The following is a 23,711-nucleotide window of genomic DNA, read 5'->3' on the forward strand; positions in this document are numbered from 1 at the left end:
TTAGGAGCACCCGCTGCGTGCACCTACTGCGCGCCCGCTGCCCTGCCATTTTTATGCAGGGCCGGGAATCCAAATACTAGATCATCAACCAGGGAGTGTCCGCTCTATGGTTGGTTGAAAAAAGTAAAGTGCGTAGTGCTACAATTTCTCTCAGTGCTACAATTACTTTGCCCTTTCCCTCGACGCCCTATTCAGGATTCCTTCTACGAGTGACAGAGATGTCAACTCACTGAAATCTTCCCCAGTGCAAACACAATCCAGGACTACAACAAATACTAAAATAGTTTATTGCAGAGCAAGAGACATAAACTGTACACATATCTTCTCATGATACGTTATGAAAGATGAAACAAAAAAAATCAAAACATCGCCATGTTTAATAAAAGTGCTGCCGAAGAGCTCTCGGACCAATTTTGGTGTTTCCAGCTACAAGACCTCCTTGAAACAGTGTAGTCTTTCAACTTCGCCACCCGCTAAAACCTGTGGCAGAACTGCAAAAAAGAGGAATGGTGTCAGTAACAGCTACAGCCTGCATACTACCATCGGTGTTTAACAGCTGTAACTTGATTATACTAACCGCTGTCTGTGCAAGAGGAAGCAGAATAACCACTTCTAGCAGGCACAACAAATCAAAGAGGGACATGGAGCAGTTTAGTAGGTCTGGCACCCGCACTCCTAAATGAACCGTGGAATAAGAAAGAAGGGCGCTGCTCCTCAGGGGAAGGGGGGATATAAACCTGTCAAGCGGAAGTAGCAGGTGGATCAGAGTGATCCCTAGGGATTAGAGGGATCACACCTGAGGGCACTCATATCATACTCATACTTTATATCCTCCTCTTCTCCTGAGGAACAGCACCCTCCTTTCTTATTACATGGTGAATAGGTACACAAAGCACAGTCTGTTTCTAGCAGTAGGAACATGTGTACAGAAGCCATGGTCTGTGCCACCAATAACAAGAGAATGGAACAGAAACAATTGTGTGCATTAGTAATAGCAGGACAGTAGGTGCACCCAGGATGATCAGTGTTACTAACAAGAGTATCTTGTACAGGACCAATAGCCTGCACTACTAACAGCAGTAGAACAAACATTGCCATATTTCCCATCAAATCCAACAGCACCATTAGTACAGAAATCACGGCGTGTGCTACTAACAGCAGGAGAATAGAAACACCAACTTTAATGTGTATTATCAGTAGGACAAAAGGTACACCCAGCACGATTTGTGTTGGTGACAATAGACAGCAGATGCACCCAGAACAATGGTGTGGAGCACATGTTTACCAATTAGAGTCTGTGCTTCTAACACCTAGAGAATTAGTACACAGCAGTCTGGGTCAATTACAACTGTAGCTCAGGTATGACAATTGCAATCTGTGTTACTGACAGCAGAAGACTGGATACACAAACCACTATCTAAACAAGTAACAGCTTGCACATATAAAAAACACTAAAGCAGAGCATAATTTAATAGCAGGATAACACGCACTCCCAATACAATCTGTGCTGGTAACTAAGGGGAACTGATACACCCAGCAGTGAATGTGTAACTAACAGCCTGCAGGAGCATGTCTACAACAAGCACTGTCTATGCTTCTAAAAGCAAGAGAATGGGTATACTGAGCAATGGATGTGAACTAACAGCAAGAGCAGGTTTACAGCAACCTCAGCCTGTGCTTCTAATGGCATAAGAATGGGTATACCGAGCAATGGACGTGTAAAAGAAGGAGCATGTTTACAGCAACCTCTGCTTGTGCCGGTAACAGCAGGTGAATGGGTTCAGAGACCAGTCAACATCATGTGGTTGGCATTCACAGATTGGGTTACTGCATAAGCACTGTTGCATCAATCGCAGTCTGTTAGCAGCGGTATGGATACACTAAGCAAACCCAATACTTGGGTAGAAAAACCTCAGCCCAGGGACACACTCAATACAGCTACAGGCTAAGTGGTGTTGTAAATAAATCATCAAGGGAGATACAGAAGAGCAAGTTACTTACCGTCTAACAATTTTTGGGGTGAATACACTATTTATATTTAGAGTCCTCACCTCCTGGTCCTCCTTCAGGGACTATCCTTAATTTGAAAAAGTTGAACTAGCTCGCCTGCACCAACCAGTGGCGCCAGGACTCAGATTTGAATCCGTACTCTCCTGGACAGGATGTCATTGATCAGTATGTGGCACCACCCCAGATCACTGCTGGCAGTTCCCCAACCTTCTCCTCAAGCCCTCAGGAGCAGAGGCAATGCTTTCCAGACCGACAGAAAAATCAGTCCAAGAATTAGGTTGGGACCTCATTAAAAATGCCAAGACAACTTATCACATTGGGAAAGAAGACTAATTTGGTACAAAATCTATAAGTAGCCTGAGTAATTAACATACAAATTGCTGCTGAAAGTAAATAACATGTTCTTCAGCTGGAGACTTGTACCTACTGAGTCCTCACCTCTTTAAACAATATCTGAGAGTGGTATACAGCGGGGGGCAGGAGATGGTCAAGCCAGAAAGTCATGTAACACTGAAGTGGCACATGGCCCTCCCACAGACGGGAAGTTAAAACATTATTGCCTGATGAAGGCATGGACCAACTGAAAACTGGAACACCCAAAGACCATCCCAAAGAAGCAGTTGTTGGGCCTTGATTCTATTGTAAAGGGGGAACCTTTTCTTGGCAAGCCCCTACCAAATCTTGATGCATTGAATGATGAAGCGAGAAACTGACCACTTCTGAATTGCCTTGGAACACACATCACCTGAGAAAAGTTAATCATCAACCCAAAATTGCGAGTCCAGATGATGAAGAAATTAAGAAGCCTGAGAGGATCCGAACAGTGCAGCTACTCCTCCTCATAGGTGGGATGAGGAGCTAGATACAACCTCAGGAAAGTGATAGAATGGTCCGCATGAAATGGGGTGACCACTCTGGCGTGAGAAAAAGGCCCACAGGACCAGTTTGTCTGAAAAAATTCAGGATGGACAGACGAAGCCTGCAACTCGCCAACATGCAAAGGTATTGACTGTCAGACACTAACCTCCAAAGTAAGCCGCCGCAAAGGGAAACTGTGCATTCACTTGAAAGATGAAGTTTTGAGAGAACGGAGAACCAGATTGAGGTACCACTGTGGTAGGATAAAGACAGCAAGGGGGAAACAAGCATTGGCATAGCCAATAGATCTCGCCTTTGGGACCTTATAAGTGTTTAGTTATCCAGCACAATATCCTTGGTACAACAACATCAAGTGTTGCATGGCTAAACACTTATAAGCTCCCAAAGGCGAGACCTATTGGCTATGCCAAAGCTTGTTTTGAGTGAGTGGCTCGTGCAGGTATGCCACTGTGAGGTAGAGATGCTGTGAGTGTTTTTACAGGAGCACCTGTGACATTGCGCCTCTTCAAAATGTATCTTGGGTCTGGTGTAATACTTCTAGCCCCTATTCCCGTCTTCTCGCACCCAATGCATCCTTAAATGTCCCATGTACAGCCGGGGTTGACACTCCTGTTACCCCTGCCCTCCAGTGACACTTTACCTGTCACAGGTGGTGGTGGTGGACGTGGTGGTGGACGATGTGGTGGTGGAGGATGTGGTGTGGTGGTGGACGTGGTGGTCTGGTGGATGACATGGTGGTGGACGATGTGGTGGTGGACGACGTGGGGGTGGTGGAAGTAGTCGTGGTGGACGTGGTGGTGGTGGTGGATGTGCTGGTGAACAATGTGGTGGTGGTGGATGTGGTGGTGGTGGACGTGGTGGTGGACGTGGTGGTTAAAAAGCTGCGTAACATAGGGGTAGAGCACAGCCCGTGCTAGGGTGTGCTGGATCCCCACCTGTAGAGGGGTGAGCAGATAGACTTTAAAGGGGTGCTTCCTTCCTATGCTAAGATGTGCAGGGTCCCACTAGGATAGGGGTGAGCAGATACACTATTTAGGGGTGGTTCCTCTCCGTGCCTGTGCTGTGCAGGGTCCCCACCAGGATAGGGGTTTGCAGATAAACTATTAAGGGGTGCTTCCTCTCCGTGCCTGTGGTGCCCATGGTCCCCACCTGTAGAGGGGCGAGCAGTTAGACTTTAAAGGGGCGCTCCTGTCCCTGCCCGGGTGTGCATGGAAGACTTCATCTGTTCAAAGGAGGACAGGTGATCTGCCGTCTGGCCACGTCACAGTTCCCGCCCACGATGAGGCAGGTGGGCTTGGCTGCATTGTGAATCATTCACAGTTGTTCCCATTCGATGGTGTGCGGTGAAGGGCGGGATGGTACTCTCTGATGAAGCGGCGGTAAGCAGCGGGATAGTGACTCTGTGGCTGGCGCGCCCTGGTGGGTGATGAGAACCATGGTTATGAGGTGAGTGTGACATGTTTAACGGGGCAAACGTCGGTTTGAGTAATGCACCAAGCCTGGCATTCCTCAGGAGAACAGGGCTGGTTCAACAGCAGAGACTGGTAAATCGTACGTTTTTCCATAAATTAACGATTGGATGTGCACTGAAGAAGCATAATTTAACGACGCATACATTAGTGCAGGCTTTTGAAGCACTCAAGTGGGCATCTGACAAAATTACAGATATGATGAATTCATTATTCTAATGAAATATTCTAAGAATTCTATTGAACACAGCACGTTACTGCCAGAGATGCAGGGGCGCCCCACGAGCCTCGCTCTGAGCAGAGGCACCAGGGGCTGATTAGCTCAGGAAACAAGCACGCGAGTGGTGCGCACGCCACAGCGAGCTATCTGTTTTCAATTATCGTGCCCGTGTCTGGGCACGATAATTGAAAACAGATGTGGTCTGTGCGGGTAACCGCAAGCAATAGGCCGTGGGCAGAGCAAAGGCGGGACATGCAACTGCCTTTGCCCAATTGCGTGCTGTCTTTCTTAGAAAGACGCACACAAAGCCCAATAGCCTGGGAGAAAAACATCACCACACGCACAAGCGTGTGGTGAGCTTTCTCAAGCCCATTACTAAAAGTCTCGCAAGCAGCGCATGCGCTGCTGCTTAGGCTCGACCTAAAAATGAATCAACTCCTTCAAAACCGCATAACAATACCAGAAGGACAATGATGGCTGATCCAGCAACCAAAGAAAAGCAGAAAGGGCTAACAACATAACCCTTATAGTGCCCAAAGCAAAGCCTTGCTGCGCCACGGACAGCGAATAAACACATAACATCAGATGAATCTGCAGACAAACACACCCGGAGGGGATCAACATCTTCCTCAGCGCACCAAGAAACAAAGTGTGACCAATGACACACTTACCAGTCAAGGGGTAATGAGCAGGCCAGATGAGATCCGCCACCTCAGCAGGAAGATCGAAAGAACTCATGTTGCCCCACCCAATCTCCAGGAAGAAGGTGGAGGCTCTGAATGTTCTCCTCCCACTGCTATAAGAGGTCCTTCCTGAGTAGAAGCAGAAGAGGAGGGTACAGGGATAGGCAGAGCAACTCTGATTAGCACACATTCCATAGCCGGTACAGTGCAATCAAGACCACCTGCCCAAAGTCCTAAAGAAGCTTCAAGAAGAAGCATCAGAGTGCCCAGCCGGAATATGTAGTTGAGTCGAAAGTTTTACCTCAAGTAGAACTTGTCCCCCAAGACCCCTCTTACTGGAAAGTGCAGAACGAACGGAGGGCAGTGAGTATTTTTCTGGCGGTGAATAGGTACACTGGAGTTGTGCATCAGAGGGAGAAGATGGGGTTTTGAGTGAGGCAACTTTGATCGGCAAGATGACACCAACCGAGAGGGTCTGCCTGTATGAATATACTTTACGGATTATGTATGACCAGCCAGACACCGAAGACCCTAGGTTTAATGCCTTCAGGCCATGCTACTCTGCTTGTTGACATACAACATCGCAGTGAAGATGTCTCACAGGACCTGATGTGATCGATCGTGGATGTACAGCAGGCACACCTTGAGGACCAGGTGGACCTCCTGATGCTCGAGGAGGTAGATGTGGAACTGCTGTTCTGTGGGAGACCTGATATCCAAGGCATTAAGATGACTGCCCCAGCTAAGCGAGGAGGCATTTGTCAACATCAAGGCCACTATTGGAAAAGAGCAAAAGGGCTTGCCACAAGTGAGATGTTGCAGTACTAGCCACCAGTGCAGGTTATGTGTCGCCTGCGGGAGGAACTAAATGTTCTCCAGCAGAATTCTGCAGTGCTAAGCTCACTTACAAAAGGAGGCACCATGGAAGTTCTTCCATGTTCCATCTTGCAGGGGAACCAGAACAATCCAGGAAAGTGCTCAAACAGTGCAGAAGTATCACGGCCGGAAGAGCTCCCTCTTGAGACATTTGGATCATAGCATGAATATTCAGAACTCACTGGGAAGGTAGGAAGGCCTTGAGGAAGATAGTGTCCTAACACTGCCAGATAAGATGAGATGCTGGTTGGGCCGCTGATGTTGACTGAAAACTCCAGGTCAAAGATCGGGAAAAATGTGGTCTGACACCAGCTGAGGCAAGCCCTCGATCAGAAGCCAATTTACTGAAGTACAGGAACACAGAAACCCCCAACCTGCGAAGATGTGTTGCAATCACGTTAGGACCTTCATGAAGATATGAGGGGCTGATTTTCGCCTGAACAGAAGGACCCCAAATTGTTAGTGGGTAGAGCCCATTAAGAAACTGAGCTACTTCCTCTGCCCCTTTCTGACTGGCATATGAAACTACAGGCCCTGCAAGTCGGCGGACAATATTCTGTTTTCCATCTTCAAATCCACAAAGACCTGTGAAAGGGAAAGCATCTAATTTCTCCTTGTAATGGTAAGAGTTCAGGATACACAGAACCATGCAGAATATGGGTATTGTCAGCTGAGGTCAGAGAGGGAACTAGGTGAAATGGAAGAGGCAAGATCGAGAAGGCAAGACAAGGCTGTTTGACAATCTAGAAGACCAAAAGGCCAATGATGGGCTTCCAGTTTAACAAGGAAAAACTACACCAGTCTCCTATATGCCACATGTGCACCCTCGAGGGTAAGCTAAAGCACGTGGAAGAAGGGGCCAGGAAGGAGGAGATGTTTATGGAGTGTTTGTGTTGCCCTTGACAACAGCAGCCAGTTAAAAAAAAAACATTTGGGCTGCGGCCACAGAAAAGGTAGACCCTCAATATCTCTATATTTTGTGGTACTGCTGGTGAGACTGGTGGGCATAGGGGTCAGTCTCAAGGAGCGGGCTGTGGACTGACAGTTGCTTGGAGCCTTCCAGGCCTGAATCAGCCTTATCACAAAAAAGGCAACCACCATCAAAGGGCACATCCCTAAGATTGGACTGGACATTGCCCAAGAACCTGGTGGAGCATATCCAGGATTAACAACAGATTGCAACCGAGGAACCCATGGACCACGTCACAAAGTCTAACATATTCAGGTCAGAAGGGAGGATTTGTTTGGCACATTCCAACCATTAAGGACCATTTCAGCAAAATGGTCAAGGATGTGATCAGGAAGATTTGGAATCACCAGTTATGCCACCTCCCATAGGAGTATGAGAGCAACAAGCCAGGAGACATGTTATGTTAGTGAGCCGAAGAGCCAGGCTCAGTGAAGAAAATGCATTCTTCCCTATAGCTTCAATATGCTTGATCTCCCTTTCAGGATTAGTGGAAGGTATACAGCTAGGATTATTCTAAAAGAAGGAAGAAACCTTGAGACAGGACTCTGCAGGGAAGAGTGCGCCATTAAGAACTTTGATTAACTCGGCATCAGGTGTTGGTGCCAGGCAACCTAGCATTTCACAGCAAGAGAAGAAGCTGGTTTACTCCATGCGACCAAGATGAGGTCCATCAAACCTTCACTGAACAAAAGCAAAGGCTCAACAATAGGGGAGGCAAGCTGCAGGATTTCCATGAGTTGGTTGGTATGTTCTTCTACAATGGTAATGACATTTCAGAACTTAATCATCATTGAGTAAAAGAATCACAAACAAATGTCACATCCTCAGTCGGAGGCCCCAAATGAGCACTCCAGAACCACCTCTGTGAAAATACGGGCCACTGGCTTACTTGCAGGGCCAAAGAGTTCCTCAAAGTGACCAAAGTACTGATAGCAACCCAAGGGTCTGTAGGGGAATTCCTGCTTGACCCTGCTGCGCCTTATGCTGGGATCTGATCAAAATGGCCTTTATCTTAGAAAGCTTGTTACTTTCTGTATCACATCTGAAGTCTGTGCAGGAGACTTAAAAGTACAGGTCTGCCTCTAATGCCGGAGGCAGAGCAACTGGATAGATGTTAAGCAGTAGGAAAAGTGCTGTCAGCACCAGAAAGTTTTCAGGAGACAGAGTGGGGTTTACTGTCACCAGGGATTGAGCCATTGACAAGAAACTCAGAGTCTCTTAAGCACTTGAAGGCACATCAGAGGGAGCTGGAGCGGAGTTGAAAATGCCTAGCACTGTCTAGGTGAAAAACATGATCTAAGGGCAGTCAGTGCAAGAAACTCTGTAAAAGGAGTATGGGGCTTTGGGCCAAGAGCCAGCACTAGAGCATAGTCCAGCTCTGATTGCATCTTCACCAATAGAGGATTCGAGAGAGACGTAGAGTCAGAGTCTGAGAATAATGCCACCAAGTAGAAGTCTCCCCCTGCCACTTTCTCTGGAGCAATGGCGGTACCAGCATCCAACACAAGCCCGCGTCATGGTAAGCTTCGTCTCACACTCCTTTACGGCCTTTCATGCATGCGGCCACACTGCTCAAGTGATATGGAATTGTTTCTGGGGCATAAGCAATAGAGACAGACATCGTGGGGCTCTGAGAGCAAGATCGGTTTGTGGAAGGAATTATACTATTTAACCCTGAAGTCTTTGTGGGAGGCATACTGCCAACAGACTACAAAACACATTTTGTTCCAGAAACACTCCAAGAAGAGCACCTCTGGATCCATAATGAAGGGTACGGTAGTCCACCAGCAGGGGCTATATATGGTTTCGAAGCAACAAGCACAGGAAATCTTCAGAGGTCACAGAAGAGCCATTTTAAATAAATCATTAAATTGAGGCGATATAACTCCAGGAGTATGTGGAATGTCACAATCTAAAGGATAGAGCAACAGGCATCTGACTCGCATGTAAATATAAATTGCTCTTGCTGTCATAAAGGGGGGCCTGGGTGAAGGTGATCGTGCCACACTGACAGTTCTTGACCTCTCTACAGCCAATGATCTGATCTACCATTAGATACTGAGAATTTTGCAAGAGTGGTTGTGGACAAAGTGGATGTAGTCATTCATCCAAGAACTCAGTCAAGACATTCAGACGTTTCAGGCAAGTCTTGTAGATTGATAGTCAAATGCAGCATTCATCTGGGCTCTTCTCTTTCATCATTATAATTTGATGCATAGATGTACCGGTTAGCAGAGGTTATTGTGAGCACAACCTCAAGACAAATTAATATTTACACTCTACTGGAAAGGGAATCTGGAATGTCAAATCTCGGTCTACTTCTGAACTGAAATGCCATCTGCTTAAACAGCTCGAAGACAGAAATCGAATTAGTAGGCGGTGCTGAGGAATAAGCACTTCTCTTCAAATAGCCCCAAACATCGGCCCAACATAAATCTAACAAATTATTGTCTTTGGAACAAACCTATACTTTGAGCTACACACTTTCAAAGCGGTCAAATTAAAAATGAACATGAACACACGAACACACACACACGAACACACCCACACACACACTATTTCTGTATCGTGAACCTTGCCAAAGAATACAAGCATAAAATCGACATGTAAAAGGAGATGCAACTGGGTTGACGGTGGTAAATGCTTTGTGATGTAATGTTTTTAAAGAGGCGAGTGTTATACTCTTTAATAAATTGGAGCAGTCGTTGGGGCAGTCCTGATGGATTCAGGGATTTGTTCCAGATAATGGGTGCATAGATGGAAAAGGCCTGCTGTCTAATTTTTCTTTTTTACATTTGTTTTTCTTAGTCTGCAGTCATGATGTTCAAGCTGCGGGTGTGCAGAGATGGTGAGCTGGTCTGCAAGATAAGCGGGCGTATGTCATTCTGCAGCTCTACATGCCAAGAACAGATGCATACAGGTAAGTAGCATTTTCCGTTCGAGGTATACGAGCTGCAGAATACATACTTGTGCATAGACTGTATAGCAGTGTCTCCCCTAGCGGTCGTCACCTGTATCTGTTGCAGTGGTTTGGAAAAGTGTCATAAGAACCGCCTGGCCTACAGAAGCCTGTTGCTTCGCGTGCACGTCTACACAGTAGTGTTTGGTGAAAGTGTGTGGCGTAGACCATGTTGCTGCCTTACAAATCTCATCTAAGGGAATGTTCCCTAAGAATGCCATGGAAGCCCCTAGTTTGCGTGTTGAGTGCGCTCTGGGGGAATTGTTAATGTGTGTTTTGCTTTTTGATAGCATATTTGGATACATTTGACTATCCACCTGGCAAGTGCAGCTTTGGAGATGGGGTTTCCTTTATGCTGTGGAGAGAAAGCTACAAACAGTTGGTTTGTTTTACTAAAGGGTTTAGACCTGTCAATGTAATAAAGTATAGCTCTATTGACATCTAGTGTGTGAAGAGCTCTCTCTGCTACAGAATCTGGTTTTGGAAAGAAAATTGGCAATTCTACAGATTAAGATGGAAAGCAGAGATGACTTAAGGAAGGAATTTTGTATTTGTTCTGAGAACCACCTTATTATGATGTATTTGTAAGAATGGTTCTTGTATGGTTAAAGCCTGGATCTCACTTACTCTTCTGAGAGAGGTGATCGCAACTAAAAATGCCACTTTCCATGTAAGGAACTGCAATTCGCATTTGTGTAGAGGCTGAAATGGAGGACCCATGAGCCTAGTAAGGGCAATGTTTAAATTCCACACTGGAGAGGGTGGGATTGTGGGAGGAATTATCCTTTTAAGGCCTTCCATGAACGCTTTGATTGCAAGCACCCTAAACAATGACAAATGTTGTCTGTTTTGTAGGTAAGCGGCAAGGGCAGCAAGATGTAGTCTTATGGATGTATACGCTAGATTACATCTTTGTAGATGCAGTAAGTAGCAAATGATGTTTTGAATTGAAGCATCTAGTGGGTCAATTTGTTGTTATTGCAGTAAATGACAAATCATTTCCATTTGGCTGCATAGCAAGCTCTAGTAGTAGGGTGTCTAGCTTCTTTAAGAATGTTCATACAATCTGGTAGTAGGTTGAGGTAACCGAACTCTAGGACTTCAGGAGCCAGATGAACAAGTTACTTACCTTCGGTAACGATGTATCTGTAAGAAACATTAGTTAGTTAGATTCCTCACCTTAGAATATCCCCAGGCGTCAGGCTGGATCCGGAAAGATTTTTCGTCAGCAATACCTCTTGCGCGTCGCCGGCCGGAATGACGTTGTCGGAGTACTTAGACGCCGCCCTCGCGCACTGACGTCAGTTCTTGTACATAGCTTTCCGTGCCAGGCACGCAGAGCCATGCAAGAGACCGACACTGGTGCCAAAAAAGTCTAGGGGCCTGAAAAGGATAACCTTAACCCTAGATGTCGGTTCGCAGAATGGGGAGGATGGGTGGGTCGGTGAGGAATCTAACTAACTAATGTTTCTTACAGATACATCGTTAGCGAAGGTAAGTAACTTTTTCATCTGAAAGAAACACGTTAGTTAGATTCCTCACCTTAGAATAGATACCCCAGCAATACCAACCCCGGTGGTGGGTCTGCGAACCAAGATCACACCAGAAAGTCCTGGAGAACAGAACGGCCAAAGAAGCCGTCTCTCCGGACTTGGCTGTCCAGGCAATAATGCTTGGCAAACGTGTGCAGCGAGGCCCACGTTGCTGCCTGACAGATGTCCTGCAAGGGGACGCCCCGACCCAAGGCCGTCGTCGCCGCCGTGGCCCGAGTGGAATGGGCCCTCAACCCAACAGGAGGTTCCTTTTTAGCTAAGGAGTAACAAGCTTTGATGCACAAAACGACCCACCGAGAGATGGTTCGCTTGTGCACCGCCCGCCCCTTCTTAGCACCCACGTAGCCAACGAAGAGTTGGTCGTCCACCCGGAACTGTTTTGTGCGGTCCAGATAGAAGGAGAGCGCACGTTTTGGGTCCAGACGGTGGAGCCGCTCCTCCTCTTTCGAGGGATGCGGAGGCGGAAAGAAGGTGGGCAGCGTAACAGACTGCCCGATGTGAAAGGCAGTCACAACCTTAGGAAGGAAGGAAGGGCGAGTGCGGAGCACAACCTTGTCTGGATGAAGAAAAAGGAAAGGAGGCTTAGAATAGAAAGCCTGGAGCCCAATCACCCTTCTAGCAGAGGTGATGGCTACCAGGAAAGCAATCTTAAGCGTCAAGAGACAAAGAGGACAATTATGAAGTGGCTCAAAGGGAGCGCACATCAGATAAGTCAAAACAAGATTCAAATCCCACTGAGGCATTACGAAAGGGACAGGAGGAAACATGTGAGTAATGCCCTTAAGGAACCGAGAAATAAAAGGGGATCTGAAGAGAGAAGGCTGATCAGAAAGCCGAAGAAAGGCAGAGATAGCAGAAAGATAACCTTTCAGAGTCCCCAGAGCAGGGCCCTGCTGGGCCAAAGAAAGAAGGAAGAGGAGAACCTCAGAAAGAGGGGCGGAAAGGGGATCCACAGCTTTTGCTGTGCACCATGCCACAATTTTGTTCCACCTACAGGCGTATACCGTTTTAGCGGAGGGACGCCTGGCTGCCAGAATCAAATCGCAGACTTCAGGAGGCAAGTCAAAAGGCATCAACTGCCGCCGCTCAATCTCCACGCATGAAGGTGGAGACTGGACAGGTTCGGGTGGAGGACCGTCCCCTGCTGCTGCGACAGAAGGTCCTCCTGAAGAGGCAGTCGTATCGGGGGATCGATTGACAGACTGAGTAGCTCGGGATACCAGTACCTTCGTGCCCAATCCGGAGCCACCAAGATGACTTGGGCCCGGTCGCGCCTGATCTTCTTCAGCACTCTGGGCAGAAGTGGTATAGGCGGAAAGGCGTACAACAGACCGCAACTCCACTCGCGACGAAAAGCGTCCCCGAGCGAGTGCTGCCTTGGAAACTCCAACGTGCAGAACTGCTGACATTGCGCGTTCTCTTCGGTGGTGCATAGATCTACCCAAGGCTCTCCCCACTGCCGAAAGAGGCTTTGCGCCACGTCCGAGTTGAGACGCCATTCGTGATCCATCATGCACCGGCGGCTGAGTTCGTCTGCTCTGGCGTTCAGAGAGCCCGCCAGATGTTGAACCACCAGGGTGATGCCCTGATGTTCCAGCCATGTCCAGAGGCGCAGAGCCTCCTGACAGAGGGTCCACGACCCCACCCTGCCCTGTTTGTTGCAATACCACATGGCGGTGGTGTTGTCCGTGAACACCTGCACCACACTTCCCCGGACAACGGGAAGGAATGCCTTCAGTGCAAGTCGGATCGCTCTCAGCTCCAAAAGGTTGATATGGAGCCGAGACTCTGCCGGAGACCAGAGTCCTCTGATCTCCGCCTCCCCCATCCCAGGAGGGACGCATCCGTCACCACTACGTGCTCCGGGCGGGGTAGGTAGAGGGATCTGCCGCTGACCCAATCGCGGTTCGTGAGCCACCACTGCAACTGTTTTGCAGTGCCTTCCGAGATCAAGACATGGTCGGACAGGTTGCCCCGATGCTGGGCCCACTGAAACTTCAGGTCCCACTGCAGAGCCCGCATTCGCCACCTGGCATGATGCACTAACAGGATGCAGGAGGCCATCAGACCCAGAAGCCGCAGCACCAACCTGACCGAAACCCGGGATAGAGGCTGAAAGATGGGAATCAGAGCCTGAATATCCCGGACCCGCTGCTCCGGAGGATAAGCCCGGAACTGCGCCGAGTCCAGAACCGCCCCGATGAAAAGGAGCTTCTGGGAGGGACTCAGATGCGACTTCGGCACGTTGATGGAGAACCCCAGCAAATGCAGGAGGTCGGCCGTAGTCTGGAGGTGGGAGACAACCTGCTGCTGCGAGCCCGCCTTCAACAGCCAGTCGTCGAGATAGGGGAAGACTGGAACCCCTGATCTGCGCAGATGAGCTGCGACCACTGCCATCACTTTCGTGAACACCCGAGGGGCACTGGTGAGGCCGAATGGGAGCACCGTGAGCTGGAAATGCTCCTGACCCACCGTGAACCGCAGGTAACGCCGGTGGGCCGGCAGGACGGGAATGTGAAAATAGGCGTCCTGCAAGTCCAACGCTACCATCCAGTCTCCTGGATCCAGGGCAGCCAGAACCTGAGCTAGGGTAAGCATCTTGAACCTCTCCTTCCGGAGGAAGGCGTTGACGCTCCTGAGGTCCAAGATAGGGCGTAGGCCCCCTTTGCCCTTCTTGGGAACCAGAAAGTAGTGGGAATAACAACCTCGGCCTACTTCTGGACCAGGAACGCGCTCGACGGCCCCCTTGGCCAAGAGGGCTGCAACTTCCTCCCGTAGAAGATTCAAGTGATCCCCCGACATGCGGTGGCACTGCAGTGGCATGGCTGGAGGGGTCGTCTCGAAGGGGAGGGAGTAGCCCCTTCGGACGATTTGCAGCACCCACCTGTCTGACGTGATGGAACGCCAATGGAGCAGGTGATGGCGAACTCTGCCGACCACTGGCGTGGAATGGGCCTGAAAGCACGGTCTAGGAGGGCTTTGAGGCGGATGCTGCCGGGGTGGATGTGGACTGACCGGCACGTTGACCCCCAGTACCGCCTCGGGGGAATCCACGTCCGCATGCAGGTTGGATCTGCGGCCGGTGGCTAGTCGGACGTGAGGGGGCGCCCCTTCCTTGGCCACGAAAGGGACGAAAGGCGGAAGTTTGCGGTCGCGGCCCCGAGAGGCCCAAGGACTTGGCCGTAGCCCGGGAGTCCTTGAAACGCACCAGCGCACTATCCGCCTTCTTGCCAAAAAGGCGAGGACCGAAGCCAGGCGTGGCGGCAGAGCGCCACCGTGGTTGACATCGCCCTACCCAGCGAGTCCGTAGTGTCTAGTCCACACCGAATAGCATGTCGTGCTGCATCCCGCCCGTCGGCAAGAGCTTGGTCAAGCCGCGTCCGGGCCTCCTCCGGACACTGGGGCAGCACGTCCTCCACCGTATCCCACAGAGAGTGGGAATAACGGTCCAAGAGGCAAGCGGTGTTCAAGGACCGCAGTCCCAAACTAAGGGAAAAGTACAGCTTCTTACCGAACTGCTCTAGCCTCTTGGATTCCCGATCTGGGGGAGCGGACGGGAAGGAGGATTGGGAAGTAGAGTCCTGGATAACCAGGTTCTCGGGCGCGGGGTCGCCCGGAGCAGGGCGGTGGCGCCGGGCCACGTTCCGAGCCACAGTACTGTGGAGGGCTTGGACCAGGTGCCCTTCAGAACGTCCACTAGTGCCTCATTGAACTGCAGCAGAGGCTCCGAGGAGCTTGCCGACGGTTGAAGCACTTCAGTGAGGAGGTTAGTCCTCACGGCCACAGCAGGCAGCTCCAGCCCAAGGGCTTCGGCCGCCTTGCGCAGCACCACTGAAAATGCAGCACCTTCCTCCGAAGCCACAGTCGGAGGAGAGATGAAACCAGTGTCCGGGGAGGTGTCCAGACCACTGGCATCCCCCAGCTGATCTGCCCAGTCCTGAGATAAGTTGGCCTGCATGGCCAGAGGGTCCTCAGACCCCTCCCAGTCGCCCCCGTCATCCGATTCCTGATAAACAGGGGGGATAATCGGAGCCAGACGGTAGATGAAATTGTCATCCACCGGCGCCGGGCCCAGACCGGGGCTGAACCGGGGAACGGCGTCGTCCGGAGACGGCGCCGTGGGCGGAACTGGTGCCGGCGGAGGAGGCATCGTGAGGTCGACCGGCACTGACTAAGATCCTGGATCCCACGGGGACCTGCGGCGTCGGGACCGAAGTCGACGACGGCGCCGGGGCCGCCGGCTCGCTAGGTTGCCCAGTCGAGCCCGCGGGGCCCGAAGGTGCGCCGGCAGGCGTCGACGACGGAGCCAGGCCCCTCATGGCTGAGAGGAAGGCACTGATCTCCGCCGGAGTCGCGTCAGTCCCAGGGACCGGAGGGTATGGGGTCGGACGCGGCTCCGATGGAGCCGCGGGGGTGGTATGACCCGGACCCTCGACCGAGTCGCGCGACCGGCGAGGGGAGTCCGAAGAGCGATGTCGCCTCTTGGACTTCTTAGCATGCTTCGACTTACCCGAAGACTTCGACGAGCGGTGGTGGTGGCTGCGGCTCCGCGACCGGTTCTTCGACCTCCTCCTGGACCGGGACCATGAACGGCGCGGAGCAGAGTGTCAGAGCTCGAGAAGCTTATGGGACCGCTCCCGCCTAGCCTTCGAGGTCAAGGCCTGGCAGTCGATGCACGACTCCGCATCGTGGTCGGCCCCCAGGCAGTAAAGGCACCGGCGGTGGTGGTCCATCACCGACATCAGTCGATGACAGGAGTCACAGGCTTTAAACCCGGGCATCCTACCGGCACCAATTCGAATCGAGTAGACAAAAGATTCCAAGAAGTTTTAGTCAAAAAGTGACTAAAGGGGTAAGCTCTTCCCGGATCGGCGCTGTCTGGTGCGGAAAAATGAAGAACAGACGTCAGCGCGCGAGGGCGGCGTCTAAGTACTCCTACGACGTCATTCCGGCGCACAACGCCGACGACGGACGCGGAGCCGCAGACGACGCATAGTGACGCGCAAGGGGTATTGCTGACGAAAAATCTTTCCGGATCCAGCCTGACGCCTGGGGATATTCTAAGGTGAGGAATCTAACTAACGTGTTTCTTTCAGATTGCCAGGTTCAGTTGAGCTGGATCTGGGTGCCTTATCTCTCCATGGTTCTGTGTTAGAAGCTTTGGGGAGAGGTGTAGTTTTTGTTGTGGAACTACAGAGAGTTCCAGGAGTGTTGTGAACCATGGGTTGCCGGGCCCATGTTGGAGTAACTAGGATCATTTTGAGAGACTGATGTCTGAGCTTGCGTACTCCTAATGGCATGAGTGGGAGTGGCGGAAAAGCGTATGCAAATCTGCCTGACCAATTCATCCATATCGCATTGCCCTTGGACAGTGGGTATGGATACCTGGCGCCGAAGGTTGGGCATTTTGCGTTTACGTGTGTGGCGAACAGATCTATGTCTTGGTTGCCCCACATCTGAAAAAATGGATGAAGAACTTGTGGATGAAGTTCCCATTAGTGTATCTACTGTGTCTGACGACTGAGCAGATCCGCAATCTGATTGTGTACGCCTGGAAGGTGTTCTGCTAGAAGGTGTATCCTTTTTGGGATGGCCCATCTCCATATGTTTTGCGCTAGTTGTGAAAGCTGCAAAGAATGTGTCCCTCCTTGTTTTTGTATATAATACATTGCTGTCATATTGTCCGTGCGGACAAGGACAGTTTTGTTGATGAGATGTGTCTGGAAGGATTTCAATGCAAGAAATATTGCTAGCAATTAGAGGTGATTGATGTGGAGAACCTTTTGTTGAGGGGTCCAGCTGCCCAGAATGGTATGGTTTAGGAGATGAGCTCCCCAGCCGGTGAGCGATGCGTCCGCTGTTAGCACTATCTGTGGAACTGGGTCTAGGAACGGCCGCCCTTTGGAAAGTTTTGTGGGTTCCACCACTGCAGAGAGCGATGTGTGCGCCTGTCTACCAACACCAGATCTGAAAGTTGACCTTAAGCCTGGTTCCACTGACGTGCTTAGCATTCTTGTAAAGGGCGCATTTGAAGTCTTGCATGAGGTACTATGAAAATGCAAGAGGCCATCATTACTATGAGCTGCATGAACACTCGAGCTGGGAGAGAGTGTTGGGGTTGAAATTTTGTGATGAGGGTTTGCATACTGTCTATCCTGACTGGATTGGGGTATGCAAGGGCTTTGGAACTATCTATTGTGGCCCCTAGATACTGATGTTTGTGGGACGGCTGGAGATGTGATTTGGTGAGGTTTTTGTGAACCCCAAGTTGAGAAACAGGTAAATTGTTCAGTAAGTGTGGTGAACACACTGACTGTATGACTTAGCTTTTATGAGCCAGTCGTCCAGGTATATAAACGCATGAATTTGTTGTCTTCGCAAGTGGGCGGCTACTACCGCCAGACATTTGGTGAAGACTCTGGGTGCTGTGGTCACGCCGAATGGAAGTAACTTGAATTGATAGTGTTGACCGTCCACTACAAACCTTAGATATTTTCTGTGAGCAGGGTGTATGGGAATATGGAAGTAGGCGTCCTTGAGATCTAGATTGGCAAGAAAGTCGCCATGTTGGAGCAGTGGGAGGACCTGTTGAAGAGTGATCATGTGAAAATGATCTGATTGTATGTAGACATTGAGTGGTCTGAGGTCCAGTATCGTTCTGAGAGTACTGTCTCTCTTTGGGATGAGAAAGTAAAGGGAGTAAACCCCCTGTGCCTAGATGCTGGGGGGTAACTTGTTCTATTACATGCTTCTGAAGAAGTGATAGAACTTCTTGTATGAGTAACGTTAGATGGTCTATGGACATCGGACGTTGTCTGGGTGGTATATTTGGGGGAGTTGCAGTAAGTTCCAGGCAGTAACCATTCTGGATAATTTGTCTTACCCACCTGTCTGTAGTGATGGAGTTCCAGACAGGTAGGAACTGTGATAGTCTTCCTCCGACCGGAGTGGAATGGTCTGGAGGGAGCGGAGGGAAGTCTTTGCTTGGTAGCAGGGGAGGTTCGGTTGTTGTTACCTAGACCTCTCCCTTTGTTATTATTTCCTCTGTACCCGCCACCCATAAAATATCCCTTGTAGGGGGATGTTTGTGTAGGAGTCTTGTAGGAGGAGGAAGTAGTGTCTGTGTCAATGTTCTTGGATCCGCCCCTATAGAAGGAGCAACAAAAGGAACCTCGTGTGGTCTGAAATTGCAGTGCTCCCATAGATTTTGCAGTGTCTGTGTCTTTTTTCATTTTCTCTAGAGCGGTGTCGACAGCTGGGCCAAACAGGTGTTCTTGATCGAACGGCTGATTTAAAATAGTTGTTTGCACTTCCTGTTTAAACCCAGACATGCGTAACCATGCAGTGTCTGCTGCATCGAGGGCACATTTGATGGATGTATGTGTAATTAACTTGCCCTCCTGGACCAGATCGTTGGCTTTGGCCTCGTATTGGTCAGGTAAGTGTTGGATAAGATCTTCAAGCTCATTGTAGTGAGCCTCGTCATATCTGGCAAGTAATGCTTGCGCGTCAGCTATCCTCCAGTGATTGGCTGCTTGAGAGGCAACTCGTTTACCTGATGCATCCAGCAGTTTAGACTCTTTATCTGGGGGTGGTGCATCACTAGAGGCTTGGGAATTTGCATGTTTTCTTGCATTGGACACTACCAAAGAATCTAAGGGGAGTTGTTCTTTGATGTATACTGGATCTTTAGGGGCAGGCTTATATTTTTTATCAATCCGAGGGTCTTTAAATATGGCTGGTGCATGTTTAATGACACCTCTGAGCATTGGCAATGTGTGTTTTGCTTTTTGTGACTGAGCAAAAGTGTCCATTAGGAAGTCTTCCTCCATGGGGTCGGAATGTAGTTCCACACCATGATATTGCGCAGCCCTATTAATGAGCTGACTAAATCCTATACTGTCATCTGGGGGGACGGCTTAGATAGGTATGGGTCTGGATCAGGAGGGTCTGTGAGATCATCGTAATCGTCCCATGTATCTTGTGGTGTGGTAGTGTCATCATCATGCGGGTCATCTAAGGGATCCTTACCGTGTCCACCCCCATCCCCTAAATCATCCACATACTGTGGTGGTAAGGGTGAGCATGGAGAAAGTCTAGGAGAGTTTATAGGAGACAAATGTTTAGTAGGAAGAATAGGAGAAGAGGGTCTCAGGGGTGAAGTTGCAAAGTCTCTCTTATTTAGCTGAAGTGTGTGTGAGGTATCAGATTTCCTCTTCTTTGTTGGAAGACTAACAATATGGCCTGTTTTAGGGTCCACATGTAATGTTTATTGTTTCAGATCGACAGGATCTGGCCGAAACAGTTCTTCCTTATTGTCTCCTTTCGGTGCTGATTTTTTCGGTTCCGAGCATGGCTTTGATTTGGTCTCTGTAGCTGTATGAGGAGTCTTGTGCTCCTTTGGTTTTGAAGTCGGTGCCGAGTCAGAACTTTTCTTCGGATCCGAAGATTTTCGGTGCTTTTCCGGTTCCGAGGCCTTATGGTCTTTCGGTGCTGAAGGGTTCGACGCCGAGGCCTTTTTGGACGTAATGGAGATGTGTATCCCCGATTTCGGTTCCCGAAGGTGTTTTCTGGGTACTGATATGCGGCTTGCTCGGTCCCGAGCTGCCGGAAGGCTTTTCCGTTGTTTTCAGAGCCAGGCCCGGAGGCGGGGCTTCTGAAGTTTTCTTTCTGTCTCGACAAAGGCCTTCAGGCGAAGTTTTGATCGGAGCCTTCTGTTTTTCGGGTGGGGCAGGGACATTTGTACTCAATCGTTGACCTGGAGTGATGTGGTCATCTGATTCGTCAGCTTCGGAGACGATGTCGAGCTCATCTGAATCCTCTGCCTCTGGAACGTCGGGCCTTCATCGAAAATGTCTTCTGGCACCGGTGCAGCCTGTTGCGCCATAATGTGTCGTCGAGCCCCGTGATCACAGATGGTTTTCTTGGATCGAAAAGAGGCGCAGGATTGGCAATCCTTTTCTTCGTGTTCTGGCGATAGACAAAGGTTGCAGACCTTGTGGTGGTCACTGTATGGAAATTTAGCTCCACACTGGGGACATTTTTTAAATGGAGTCCTTTCCATTAGCCGTAGGCCCGAATGGAGTCGATAGGCCCAGCGGCCCGCGTTGACGATCGGAATTGAGGATTTGGGTGTTAGCTCATCGAAGGCACGCGAACGAAACAATACCGTCAAGTGGTGATGGTTGTGTGTTGAAAAAGGTTTCTAAACACGGCACCGAACCGGAGCGCAGCAAGTCACATCCGATGGCAGAAAAAAAACAATCTGAGGATGGAGTCGATGTCCATGCGCACTGTAGTCCAAGGGAGGAGTCACCTATCTTGTGACTACAAAGACTTCTTCCAAGACAACAAAAAACTGCAGTTCTGATGTCGCTGTCTGGAAGAAATGGGTTGGCCTTCTTTAAAAGAGAGAGCTGGTATCTTTGATGTTTCCAATGGAGTTCCTTGAGGGCAATCCAGGGTGAATCCTAGTGACTTTGTCATCAGTCATTCAGAATTCGTATAGCACAGCACTGTCACCCCTAGGAGTATCTGGGCGCTGGGGATGCGAAGTCAGGCAAAATAAAGTTCAGAAAAGAGTAGAAAGTAAGGTCAGAGACTAGCAGAAAGAGGCTAAACAAAGTCAGAAACTAGCAAAAAGAGGCATAATAAAGGTTAGAAACTAGATGAGAGGCAGAATAAAGGTCAGAAATAAGCAGGAAGAGGCAAAATAGCGGGTAGGAGTGAGCAGAGAAGAAGCAGAAAAATCAGCAGAGGAGGCACAAAACCGAAAGCAGCAGAGGGTAGCGGGCTGCAGGCAAGCTGGACAGGAGGACCGTCGCGGGGGGAGCTGCCTGGCACGAGGACTTTGCATTCGGGGTTTGAAGCCATCTAATTTTGTGACTAAATTAGAATTATCATCAAAAATGTAAATGTTGCCTTTTACGTAAACCAACGAGGCCTCGAGAAATCTACTCACCCACTTGCTATGGCGAGTCGCATTTATCAGGGCAAGCTATTTTAAGGGCCTACAGGCCCGGTCTGGCGAGAGAGCTCAAACTGGCAAAGAATAAGTGTTCTGCTCATTTAGAAAGTCAATGGGCAATAAATATGCTTTTATATCTTGTTTCTATCTTGTCACATTCATTGGGCGTCCATAGACAGAGGCCAAACGTTAGCTTATGTGTTCTTACAAATTGCTGCTCATTTTTTCCTGGAAATGGGGTTTTACAAAATCCTCCAATTGTGCAGTCAGAGAAAGACAAGTAAAGTGAACGGACACTTGTGCTGGGTCCGGGCAGTGTGAAATGAAAGGCTGTGGTATGTCAGTTTTTAAATAGCTAGTAAATGAACTGTAAACAAATATTTCAAAATATATTTCACTAGTTAAGAACCCTTTTTTGTAATTCTGAAGGATGATGGAAACAGATTTTAAAAAGGATCCAAACAAAGGCAAACACTGCTGGTTGATGTGCAAATGCTAAATATACCCACGCGTTCTCATTTGTACGCTAAAGAGTTTCATCAATAAAACTGCATGTCAGCGGGAACGTTTGTTGCCATTTCAACACAAATCTGCGGTCTGTAAATGACAGTACATTACCACATCATGCTTTAGTAATATACTTATTAAAAGTGAGTTTTTAAACATGAACTGAGAAATATTCCTGCCCCGATGACAATGCTATTAGTGACCTAAGAGGCAAGTGAGGGGTCATGTGTACCCTATATGTTGGCTAGATTTTATTATACATGAAGCAAAGGTTTAGTTCTGTAAATCAGACAAAATAGGTTTTGTACAGCAGGCATGCTGAACTGACATATTTCAATGTGCTGTCATATGTGATAATGAAGAAAAGGGTGACTTGGTGAAATTAAATATTTGCCCAGGATCGCACAATTTGAGGCCAGTTTTTGGGTCAAGCACATTACAGTCCAGTTAAGTAGATTATTCAAGTCACTGGACCTGGAGGTATGGTAACAATTTAATAGCTTTTCTTGACCTGCTAACCATTGCACATAACTAGGGCACAGCACTAGGGATGATATAGCTGGGCTACTGACAACAAAATTCAATAAAAGTATGGGAAGTGGTGGGCTTGTTTGTGGCTATGGAGTGGAGCACACATGGGGTACATCCGAATAGACTAACGTAGATGTCAGACTTTTGCTCAGAACCATGAAACTCGTTACTGTATAAGTAAGCTTACAGGTTTCTGCGGCTGGGATACGGACATTCCCAATGACTGACTGGATGTCTGAATGTGGTGACTTTCATAACGGTTAATAATATCGGTATTTAGTCTTTCTAAACGCATCAATTTATACATCAGTACCCAGGCCCATTCATCCTTCAGAATGCCTGCTTAATTTGTCACCACTCTATGAACTTCAGTGTTGTATTTTGCATGCCAATCCCCTAAGATCTTAGTTGTTCGATACTCCATCCCATGAATTATAGCCTACATTTTTTCCTAACGTCTGATTGGGATAGTTAACGCATGATGCAGTGTTTGATATTTGGATATAACCTGCATTGATCTTTGTTTTTCAGAACGAACACTACGAAATGTTTCTTTTTTAAAAAAAACTTTATGTTTTAAAACAGTATGACATGTATCTCTTAATGATTGGTAAAGTGATCGCTCATATGGAGTAATATACATAGAATTAGGCTGTATCCATAGACAGTACAATATACCATGCAGTAATCAATGATAATACTCAGACATTGCACCTTCTGATCTGAACTCAGGTGAGCACCATCATTATATTTCGCCACCCCTTGACTACTTTTTGCTAACATATCTTCTTGCATTTAGAGCACGTTCATAAATACCCCTTGTATAGCATCCTCCACACATTTCTCTGCATCAATCTAACATGCAATTACCCTATGCCAGTAGTTTCCAATGTAGTTTCTTCCTCTTTGTCTGCATCTTTCCGTATTAAATACTGTTGGTAGGGGCCCCATATATTCTTGGGTCTACATCTTACTGGCATTTGTGCATTATAATTCTACGAATGTGTGAAACAATATGTTAAATCCATATGCCAGTCTTGCAGAGTAGGTACTGGACCCTGCATCCAGCGCATGGCTATTCTTTGCT

General features: G+C 48.7%; 1 protein-coding gene across 2 annotated transcripts in view; it reads right to left on the reverse strand.

Annotated features, from left to right (window-relative positions):
- Positions 1–271: 271 nt before the first annotated feature.
- Positions 272–23,711, reverse strand: part of NUP214 (nucleoporin 214) — a 385,271-nt gene continuing 361,831 nt past the window's right edge. For both annotated transcript variants that reach the window (XM_085613954.1, XM_085613953.1), the window contains one exon: positions 272–491. In XM_085613954.1, coding sequence (XP_085470080.1) covers positions 458–491 — 34 coding nt within the window. In that variant the 3' untranslated portion in view covers positions 272–457. The remainder of the gene's footprint in view (positions 492–23,711) is intronic.

The sequence above is a fragment of the Triturus cristatus genome, chromosome 1_2 (genome assembly GCF_964204655.1).
Source record: "Triturus cristatus chromosome 1_2, aTriCri1.1, whole genome shotgun sequence".
In the NCBI taxonomy this organism is placed as follows: domain Eukaryota; kingdom Metazoa; phylum Chordata; class Amphibia; order Caudata; family Salamandridae; genus Triturus; species Triturus cristatus.